The following is an 11,850-nucleotide window of genomic DNA, read 5'->3' as shown; positions in this document are numbered from 1 at the left end:
CCACAGTCTCTGGGGGCAAGGGTTGCTCGGGTTCGACTCCCCTCTACACCGAGCCCCGCCGTTTCCCGGCGCTGAACCCTCCGGAGCGGTGACAGGAGCGGGACAAAAGCGCCATGTTATGGCCTTTTTGGTGGCAATATATAGCAGGCTTGACTCTGTCGACCTCTGGCGGGGCAACGGGGGCTCTCTGTCGAGCGGAGGAGGGTTGGGTCTTAGGGTTAACGTTTGAGCCTTAGGTCGTGTTCAATGATTGCGTGGAGCCATTTTCAAAACCCTCCAGGAAGATGTCCCCACACCAGTGCTTTCTCTAGAGTGCTCCCAATGTCTGTGGGTCTGCGAGCCCGGACTTGCTGCCTGTAATGGGATGGGGCTGCAGGCCACGGATGAATGCTCCTTCGTTAGCACCAAGCGGGTTGCATTCATCGAAATCGGGGAATCCTCTTTGAGCTCAGGGTAGCGCAGTTCCGCTGCAAAACTCCTAGCTTCTCTCCAGGACCCCGCATCCGCTCATTAAACCTCTGCCGCATCACAACTGCAGGGGCAGTGTTTCCAAAACGTCTCTCAGTGCTCTGGGAAATAGCTAGTGGGTTTCAAGATCAGCAGCAGTCAATCAGTATACTTTTCTAGCTTCACCCTCCAAGGGCGGATATTAAATGGCTGCTCTCTTTGCCAGGGGACCAGGGCCATTCGCAGTCGCTTAGGAGGTTGAACTTGGGCCCAGGTACGTTTCCCATGAAGTGAGGCCCATCATAGCGGTCCGACCCTTTAGCTGGCACCTTACCCCTGGGGAAAGGTCGGTCCCTGCACCATTCATCAATTGCCGCTGTGAGCGGGGTCAACTGCTACCACATCGCTGGTTTGGCTATGGTAGTAGAGGGACTAGCCGAGGCCCGCAGTCAGGGAGTTCCTTGGCCGAGTCCATTGGCGGTGTTAGGTATTTGCTTTGGGGCATGTACTTGGGGGGGGGTTGTTGTGGTCATGGGACAATCAACAGATATAGCTCCTTAACGTGCAAGGTTCGGAAGGCTCCACTGGCATTGTCAGAGCATTGGTTAAATTTACATTGCGAATAGGGCTCATGAAGGTTTAGCCCCAACATCTGTGGCTTCCCCTTCCCCTCATGGATTTAATGTCCTTTTTTGAAGTTATTGAGAACCATTTCCCAAAGCACGCTTCCATTGCATGCTCATTTTCTGCATAAAACGTTCCTCTAGACCTTTCTGTAATGGTCTTTCTCCAACCAGGGATAGATTTTGTTGGCACCCCATTTACTTGCCGTTATCGTTCGTCTCCACTCCGGGATAGATTTGGTTGGGCAATCCACGGGCCGTGTCCACCGGTCTTTGTTTAATCTGCTCTTGCAGTCAGGCCAATCCGGGTGGCTGCAGCAACTTAACCGGACTTCTTTTTAATTTCCTTCCGGAAGGTCCGTCAAGCAGTGTAGCAAGGGGTGAGTAGGTTGTTTTTTTTTGCGTTCCCTTACCACCAGTGCCATCGCTGGTTGGCTTCCTCCGGGTGTTTCTGGGAGGGGTGTTATGGGGCATATAAGGTCCGTGTTCTCACGTGTTCAGCCATCTCGGTCCTCCGGCGGTGGCTAAGCGATGCTAGCGTAGTTAGCCCAACTGTTAGTTGCGGGACTGGTGGGCTGTGGAGATCCGACTTCGACACCAATGTGCTGTTCGCGCTCCGCCGCACGGTTGACTAACTACTTAAATGAGGAGGACTACGATGGGCTGTAATTATCCGGCGTTTTATTACCCTACAAACCAGCACTAAAACCCCGGTGGAAGACTGCCAAAAACAACAAAGATAGGTGCGGTATTGTCTCTTAGTCTCTCGATCTCACTAGCTCTCCCGCCGTAGCTTGACCTCTTCCGGTTCACTTGTAAACCCCACCCCCTTTTTCTCCCCGCCCTATCCGGCTAACTAGGGCAACGTCTTCCCCCCAACAATCCCCTTGTGAGTCTCTCCCAGTTCAGCACTGCAGGGTCGCTACAATATCATATAAACACCAAATCCCAACATGCATTGTGGCTAAAACATCCAATCAGCGAGCTTAAGCCATAGCTGAGGATCTTGGGTAATCGCTCGAAATGCCTCTGTTTCCGGTTATTTTTATTTTGAAATTCAGTTCCTGACGGACGCCAAAAAAGCCCGAGATTATGGAATCAAACAAATAAATAAAAACAAGGATAATTGTGTGTTATTGGTGAGTAAATAACAGTGTGTTATTTTGAAAAGAATAACAAATTAGAAGGAAAAAAGATTTTAAAAATACAGATTTCAGTATCCTGAGGCTCTCAGCCCCATTTATTTTCCTCACAGACGGCAACAAAAGTCAGAAATTATACGATTTAAAATAAAAGTTATAATTGTGGCTTGATATTGAGTAAGAACATGCTTTTATGAACCACACAGCTTCCGGTCTTCCTATAACACGTAATGCCGTGAGACTACCAATAGAAATACATTGCTTTTAAAATCGTGCTGTGCAACACGAAAAAAAGGGGGAAATTGTGTTGGTGAACACAAATCAATAGATAAAAAATCGTGTAGGTGAACACGAAATGTCATGAGACTGGGTTGTTTTAGCACATGACATTTTTGTTTAAATGTGGACGTAGTCTTCGTGACCCCACCAAAAGATTTTTAAAGAGCTGTTGTGAAGCTCCAAGTGTGGATCTGGCTGATACCAATCTAGGCAGTGGCTACAACATCTAACTCACTATACTGTCCAAAAATTGACAAAGACGGTGGAATTGAAGGCCCAGCTAGCCATTCATGACAACTCGAACTGTACGGTACAAATTGTTATATATCCAAATTTCGAAATAGAGGTCTAAATGTATTTGTTTGCCCCACGCTGTAATCATGTTTTATGTCACTAACATTTATAAATGTAAGCATTTCAACATGGGGCTTTATGGGAATTCACCATGGATGTACAAAGATAACTGGATACAGTGTTCGAAGCGGGACTTCCGAGGCACTGCATGGCGGCTTGAAATTCACTTGCTTTTGGAGCTAGCCTCATGTAGCCACTCAAGCTAATGCAGTTTATTTTCAGTTCTGCGTAAGCTTCAATTTCGGCACCAGAGGTTGACATGATGCATTTCTCACCACCTTTGATCAGCCCAAACAGAATTTTAACAAATATTTATTAACAAAATGTAAGTTAAAACATTGTAATCATTAATTATGAAACATTTTGACATATAGCATTGATCTATAAAACTAAAGGCCAAAATGTTTTCATTTCATGTCTTAATAATACACCTATCCAATATAACTATATCCATCCATCCATCTATATATCTATATATCTATCAGTTTTTTTAATGTATTTATTTGTTGATTTCTCTCCAGGTGGGTATCAGATCAGTCCTCCCTCCATCCTCTGACGGGCCAGCCATCCTCCGTCCTGCCCTCAGCCTGGCTCCGCTCAGGCATCATCCATCGCTGCACCGGGACATGCACATGAAAAGAGGCTTCCGGATAAATAAATAAAAAACTGAAAAGGCGTCAGAACAGCGAGGAAAAAAACACACACACCGGCTGCTGCTGCTGCCCCACATTGTGAAGGCGGTCCGTGATATGCAAAGAGACTCACAGCCGGCTGTCCTTCATTACTCCAACCGGGCAGCACGGCGGTGATACTCCGGAGGTCCCGCTCGGCTGTTGAAGTGATGCACCCCGCAGGTCCGAGTCACCAGTGAAATGATTTGATCTTCGCGGTGGATACTTGCAGTCGGTGTTGTAGATGATAAGAGGGAGCATGAAGTTTGCGGTCGCGCTGTTGTGGTTCTCCCTTGCTCTCGGGAAGGCTACTATGCAAGGTAAGAAACACATTCAGTCTTTAAACTGTTGAAGCTCCGCTGTTGCCCCGCACCGTAATTGTCCAAACAAAGGGTGAAATTAAGAGGTAAACATATTTGAACCCTGGTGAGGATTTGGGATGCTACAGTGTTGCGCTATCCAAACACATCAAAGTGTCATTATAATAACGGCACAATTGGCCAATGTGCCCCATGCTTCTAAATGAAGAAAACAAAGGTTTAAGAGATTTGTTTGGAAATTATATCTGTAAAATATGCCGCATATGATTCTGATGCGATCGCACTTTTAATCTTGTGGCTGGCAGCAAGACAAAATGTTGGGGTCAGGTGAGAAGAGCACATTCATAATTCATTAAAGAATGGCAGCACAGCGCCCCCCTGGGGAGGGGTGGCCGACCATGGCTGTATATCAGCTGCAACAATAAAAACAGTGAAATTAATGGGAATAGAATTCCCTTACATAATAAAGCTGTGACTCAGGTGTGGCTTGTAATGAAAAAGTAAATAATGAAATATTGTGTCATGGTGTTGTTGAGCTACAGAATCAGCTGTGTGTGTGTGTGTGTGTGTGTGTGTGTGTGTGTGTGTGTGTGTGTGTGTGTGTGTGTGTGTGTGTGTGTGTGTGTGTGTGTGTGTGTGTGTGTGTGTGCAGGCCTGTCACGATAATTAATTGTGTTGGACGATACATTTTTCTGGAAATTATTGCGATAAACGATAATATTGTCGGCGCCGTTTTAAGACCATTTTAGAGTAAACGATAATATATAATAATAATTCAAGTACATCCTTTCAAACATAACTTTTTATTGAACATTCAACATTGCAAATGAAATGTGAAATAATATTAAAATATATAAATTATATATAATAAATAAAACAAATTAATTAAATTATAATAAATTAATTAAATCACACACAACCAAAACAATAAATTAAATAGAGTCAGGCTGGAAAACAGAGCTCTCTCTCTATTATATAATATATATATATTATATATATATATAGTAATATGATACTATATATATAAATAAATAAATAAATAAATAATATATAAATATGAGCAACACATTTATTTCACAAGCAAAAAAAAACCTCCTTAAAACAAGTCAAGTGTACAGTTCACTGTCAAAGACCCAGATTCCTCAACAGGCCATATCCAAATCTGTTTTTCTAAGTTTTTCGAGCAAGGAAACACCAACATGTTTTGCATTGTCGGGCGGGGGCTCTCCATCTCCAGCTGCCGTGTTTGCTCCCAGCTGGGAAAACGGAAATGGGTGGTTGTTTTTAGGTGGTTTAAAATGCGTGGTATGCCTGCTTTTGTCGCTACCTTTTTTAAACCAATGCGACACACCCGCCCGGCTCATTCAAGTCCGTAGGTTCCCTCGTTGATTTGGTTTTAATCCAAATATACTGCCACACCGGAAAAATCGAGATGTTGTAGTTAGGTTTTTGTAACCCATTCCATTTCCACTTTAAATTCCCCGCGACTAAGTTCACACGTTGTCTCTCCGCTTGTGTGCGATATTTTAATTTGGCTGCTACGCTGCTGCACGTGCACGCGGAGTGTCCTGACCTGGCTGTGTGTCAGGCCCCGTCCCTCACAGGCGCCTGGCTATGCCACAGCGCTCCAGGCTAAAATGCTGGTTCAACATCTTTATGTAAACGGCAATTTATCGAGCTCAGAAAAGTTTATCGAGTCCCATTTTTATTTATCGTATGATAAGTCCAATTTATCGATTATCGCGACAGGCCTATGTGTGCGTGCGTGCCGTGCGTGTGTGCGTGTGTGTGTGTGAGCTCCACTGTAAGGCATTTACACCACTCTAATCTTGAGATGGAGTGGCTCTTGGCAGCACATGCTGTACCATCTCTTTTGTAATGCTGTTGTGTGGTGTGTGTGTGTGGTGTGTGTGTGTGTGTGTGTGTGTTGTGTGTGTGTGTGTGTGTGTGTGTGTGTGTGTGTGTGTGTGTGTGTGTGTGTGTGTGTGTGTGTGTGTGGTGTGTGTGTGTGTGTGTGTGTGTGTGTGTGTGTGTGTGTGTGTGTTGTGTGTGTGTGTGTGATGTGTGTGTGTGCTGTGTGTGTGTGTGTGTGTAATCCACCTCCAGCAACCAATTGGGTGTCCCATGTCAGTCCACATGTTAGGTTGTTCAGGAATCCACATTTTTAAACTTGACATCCAAGTTCCTGCAATTTATTTAGGGACCCCACTGGAAGTAGGTTGGCGTGGCAGTGGCATATTGAATTTTAAAGGTACAGTTCCACCCAGATATCAAGACAAACCTGACATATTTCTCCCTTACTAATGCATGTCATGCAGATATCTTTGTATTGCTTATGTGTCCAGGGTCTTTGTCTCTGGACATATTTGCTCCGACTTAATATATAGGTTGAATGCAAGATGATTGTCCGCCTCTAAAGGGGCTCAAAGATATCCTGACCATAAGAAGCGTTGCGTTGGCCAAACCACATGGCTAACTTACTTCTTTCAATCTTTACAACGGCAGCGCATACCCAAATCCACTCCCTTCCGTTCTTACCTTTCAGTAATAAAATCCCACTAATATTTACAAGCAGGCATTTTGAATTTTACGGTGTTCTCTTTTCACGCATAAGCGTGTTTCTTTGATAAGATAATCGTAATCAACAGCCTGTCTTCCTAAAATATTACTATTCCATTACTGGACCATAAAGGTACGATCTCAAGTTACGTTTAGAGATATGTATGTTCTGCCTCGTAACGTTCGATATGGAAGTATTTCAGATATGTTGATTTGCTCCAAGCGCACGCTTATCTTCTGGTCAGGATATCTTTGTCCCCTTTACGTGTCTCATGATCATATCATTACAACTACATTTATTCGCTAGCATATGTCAGACATATATAGTCTTGGACACATAATAATGCATAATATCATTGTATAACATCATATATTTAGAGAGACATATGAATCAGTTTTCTGGCTGTAATCTCGCCAGCTGTTACTCGTACGTTTATATTCATATGGCCACTTGACGACTACCTACTTCCGTGAAGTTGACTCAGTTAACTAAATTCTGATTTAAGCTTGTTGTCTAGTTAATTGTGATATCATGAACCTACTCAGATCTGCAATGTAACTAATTGGTAGATGTAGTGGAGTACACATACCACATACACACTCTGACATTGATACTCGACACAGAACAGAAGTAGTATGCTGCTGTACACAAAACACATATCCACACACTGACACAATACACTATACATACTTATCTCATCTCACAGATGATCGCAGCTACTGCCATATTGCAAAATGTGCCTCTGAACATTGACAAGAGCACGTTACAGACATTATCAATGACACAAACAGGACACACACACACACACACACACAGGCATTACAAAAGAGGATGTACGCATGGCTGCCAAGAGCCACTCATCTCAAGATTAGAGTGGTGTAATGTCTTAAGTGATCTCACACCACTGTGTTCACACGCACATACGCTCGCACGCACGCACACAGTTTAGTCCTGTCAACGTCTAATCGTGGTAAATTGACTAATCATACGTCATAAATAAACGTTGCTACCCGTCCATTAACTTTTCTGAAGTCTCGTTAAATTGCCGTTCTATTCATAGAGCTGTGACGCAAGCATTTACCTGGTCGCACTGTGACTCCAACATCCAATCCCAGGCGCGCTGTGACAGCGGGGCTGACGCACGCCGGATGTTCAGTACACTCTGCGATGCACGGTGTAGCAGTGTCTAGCTCCGAAAAAGACCTATTTGTATCGCTGAATCGAAGCGTTAAACACACATATGCATTTTACACAATTTAAACATTAAATATTGTGTTACAACCTTAACTACACATAACTCGATGTTTCGTTAGTGGATGGTAGTATTTGATGCGATTCACAACTAATCACGAGTCGATGTACTGACTTGTGATGAAGGAGGGATAGCGAGGATTATTGTAATCCGATTGGATTTCATTGATGAAAAATTTGTAAGCGACAAAAGCTGTCTATAACCACGCTACTTTTACAGGACCACCTGAAAACACATATCCTCAACCTCATATCTCTTCATAGCTGGATCTATCACCACTGTAGATCGAGTACACATCCACCTGACTAATTGCAAGAGTACAATGTTGCCGTGTTCCTCGCCAGAAAAAGCTAGAGAATACAGATGTCGCGATATGGCCTGTTGCAATCTGGGTCTTTGACAGTGAACTGTACCTTGCCACTTATTTTAAGGAGTTTCGTATTGCTGTGTGAAATATTGAGTGTGCTCATGTGTATCGATTATTTATCCATGATTTCATAGCTGAGATAATAACATCCGCGGTCCTATCGGATATCTACGTATATGTGTCTTGGATATGAATGTAGAGAGCTGGCTTGTTTTCAGCAACCTGACTCTATATAATTTATCGTCTATTGGTGTGTGTGGATTTAATAATACATAATCATACGACTTGTGCATAAGTGATACGTGTTCGTGCTGTGTCAGTGTTATATCAATTCATTTGCAATGGTTGAGTGTTCAATGGATATGTTTGAAATTTGCGCTCGAATCTTGGTGCGGATTATATTATCGTTGACTCTGAAAATGGTCTTAAAGACCCGACAGATATTGTCGTTTATCGCTATAATTGCCAGAAAAATGTTATCGTCAACACAATTAATTATCGTGACAGGGCATTTCTGCATATTGATCGTCACTGATACACGCTACACACACCACACACACACACACACACACCACACACACAACCACAACAACCAAACACACCACATACAACACATACCACACACACACCATACACCATACGCATCACCAGGTCTCGACACACCTCCAGCATATCGTCACTCTGGCTCACAGCTTATGAAGAACGGATGTTGGTGGCGTGTATGGCTCAACATACTGTACAAGTGGTAGAAGGTACCTAATGCCGGATAGCGATTCAGGTTGATAGTGAATTTGTGATAGAGGGTTGAATTCAGCCAGTATTTTCAATGTAGTGACACTTGGCTCCCCCAGATAGACCTGTCCTGTTGCATTGTGGTANGTATTTTTTTTAATGACAGATTATATATGTACACACTGTTACGGCTGTATGTATTACCTGTTTATTTTTCCCGTTGGTGCCTCTACCCAGGTGTGCTGCATTGCTGTAACGAGCTTCAGACGAGGTGCACCTGGAGAAGGAAGTGCTTAAAAGCTCCAGTGCAGCAGCAGAAGAGAGGCCAACTGGCAAAATGTGGTTTGAAAGCAAACCAGATTGATATTATGGTACCCATCAGTAGAGCAGAAGTCAAATCTTTTACAAAAGTGGTTATCAAGCAACAATGGCAAAAACTATGGGACAGTAACACCAAAGGAAGACATTTATATCAGATACAAAGGGAAGTAGGAACAGGAAGCACTTGGGGGAGTAGTAGAAGAGAGCAGAGCATCAACAGCAGGATAAAATTGGGACACTCTGGACTAAACTCATCACTGCATCTGATTGGAAAACATCCAAATGGCAATTGTGATGGTTGCCAACAACCAGAGACAATACATCATGTATTTTTTAGCTGCCCGGATTATAACAGACAAAGATTCATTCTGAAAACTGCACTGGAACAACTCAACATCAAGGACATGAATTTCAAGGCAATATATTTAAGTAAATCAAGAAATTAAGCAAACAAGCTGATCTTCAAATTCCTCAAAAGCACTGGTCTGAGGATAAGGATTTAATATGAACATGTAATAACTCAACAGTAGGTGGTGATATATGCTCCAAGTGGAAGCGATTCGCCATTAAAGAAAAGAAGAAGAAGAAGAAGAAGAAGAGAGGCCTCTGGTGTGGGGACAACTATGCTTCTGCCTCTCATCCTAGGATGCATAGTTGAACAGTTTAAATGTTGGTTATAATAAATCCTATGGATTTGATGATTTTAAAGGTATCTTTTGTGTTCTATTTGGGTCAGTTGTGGAATTGTGTTAGCCCCATAGGGCCAATTTGAGGGTGGGGTGTAACAAACACATTGGTAAATGTTACCTTGCAAACACACCGCAANCATTGTAGGAATTCTGCCATGTCTCACTTTAGTTTGACCATCTCTGCTACTAAGTTATGGAATACTAAATAAATAAGTCATTAGATACCTTACCTTTACCGCGCTCATAAAGAATGATAAGAATAAGAATAATGCGTCTTGAACTGGTTTCATAATTAGTGTCTTTACGTTTCACAGACTGTTAGGTTGTTGTGGTAGGCTGGTAGCCTATTTTATTAAAGAGCAAATCAAAATAAAGACTTGTGATTGGGTACAAGTGGAGTCTCGCAGAGGCAAAACTGTGGCGCGCTTACACTGTAGGTGCGCCGCAGTCTGGGTGATCTGCCTGTAGGGAGGGGCGGGCCGGCCCTGCGAGTAAAGTAACGAGTAAAGTAACAAGTTACTTTTTGTAGGGGGTAACGAAGTAGTGTAATATATTACTTTTTTTAAAGTAATATGTAATATACTTTTTTTTTATTACTTTTTTTTTAGTAACGACCCCATCTCTGCTCTTGAGTAGCGTGCAATATCTCTGTGTGGCAGCCATCAAAGTCAGAAAAATTTATTTAAAACATCCTTTAAAAAGGTAATTGTTATGTCTCCTACCATCACTTTTCTGTTTGGCCTCCATCTTCTCATGACCTCTAATTTTCCAATCACAGATAAAAGCAGGGAGAGCAGTAGAGCTGTTCTTTGTGAATGGGATGGCACAGCAGCCCACCACCACTGATCCCAGCAGCACTATGGGCCAGTTGAGATGAGGATTTTTAGCTGACCAAAGTCAGTAAATTCTCCCTATATCCTCTCTTTCTCTAACCAAGGAAGCCCAGTCTTGAAAATCAATATCCTTAGTGCATCATCAATGAATGAATGATCAGCAGTGGCATTTGATATCTGTCTCATCAAATCATGATTCGCTTTTCAGTCTACTTCAGAAGCTGTGGAGTGTTATCATCACAGGCTGAATTTGCTTTCATACCATTAACAAAACCCACTGTTTCTTTGTTTGATATGGAACATTGTTTTCATGCTCTCAGTTAATGTCCTCGTTTAATAATACCATTTTTTTTTTCTTGTATTCACTGCTGAGACACAACAGAGCAGCGATTAGTATGCTACCCCATTGTGCTCATTTCCATTTGTTTTCAGTGTTGGTGAACCTCCTACAACTTTGAAAGCGTCGATGGAGCGTTTGAAAACTACCTGCTGGCTCTGGCAATGACTCGACTGGTGCTGCTGTCAAATCTCCTCCTGCAGTGTTTCCAATGCTCCCGGAAAACACAAACACACCACAATGTTTAACAGGCGTGTACATATTCTGTTGTGCAGAGTAAATGTCATGGCTGGAGAAAAAAATCACCAGAGGAGCCCTGTCAACTGGGCTATTGAAACGCTCCGTTGTGAATGGATGTGATCTTATGTTGTCGTGCAGCTGTGGTAATAAGTGCATGATGCGTACATGACTAAATCATGGCAAGAATACAAAGTAAAGCATGAGAGAAAAGCAGACCCGCCGAGCATCCAACAAAGGAAAGATTTTTTACACAACTGTGTTAATTGATCCTTTGCTCAGAAAGCATTAAAGAGGGCTTGACTCCTGAGGGCCACAGGTTCCAATCTGGAGAGAGGTGGGAAGAGTAGGGTATTTTACTCAGGTAAAAGCAGAAATACCAGTGTAGGAATACTCTGTTAAAAAAAGTCCTGCATTCGGAATGTAAACGAAGAAAAGTATTATCATCAAAATATAGTGAAAGTAGCGACAGTAAAAGTAGTCATTGTGCAGATTGGTCCATTTCAGAATAATATATATGATATGTTTTATAATGATTGATCATTAAAGTGTTCTCAAAGCTGGTAAAGGTGCAGCTAGTTTGAATGACTTTGTATACTGCAGGGTAGCTGGTGAATTTACTCCAGGTGGAACTAAAGTCTGATTTAACACTTGATTATATTTCACAGTTGTAGGGAAGTAGAAAT

At 42.6% G+C, this 11,850-nt stretch overlaps 1 protein-coding gene across 1 annotated transcript in view; it reads left to right on the top strand.

Moving 5' to 3' along the window:
• Window positions 1-3,366: 3,366 nt before the first annotated feature.
• Window positions 3,367-11,850, top strand: part of LOC104955621 (neuronal acetylcholine receptor subunit non-alpha-3-like) — a 37,243-nt gene continuing 28,759 nt past the window's right edge. Inside the window, exon 1 of the mRNA XM_010782984.1 lies at window positions 3,367-3,836. Within this exon, the coding sequence (XP_010781286.1) occupies window positions 3,761-3,836 (76 nt within the window). The 5' untranslated portion in view covers window positions 3,367-3,760. The remainder of the gene's footprint in view (window positions 3,837-11,850) is intronic.

This window comes from Notothenia coriiceps, unplaced genomic scaffold (genome assembly GCF_000735185.1).
Source record: "Notothenia coriiceps isolate Sejong01 unplaced genomic scaffold, NC01 NC01_scaffold00024668, whole genome shotgun sequence".
NCBI classification, from domain to species: domain Eukaryota; kingdom Metazoa; phylum Chordata; class Actinopteri; order Perciformes; family Nototheniidae; genus Notothenia; species Notothenia coriiceps.
This window is presented reverse-complemented; position numbering and strand designations above follow the sequence as displayed.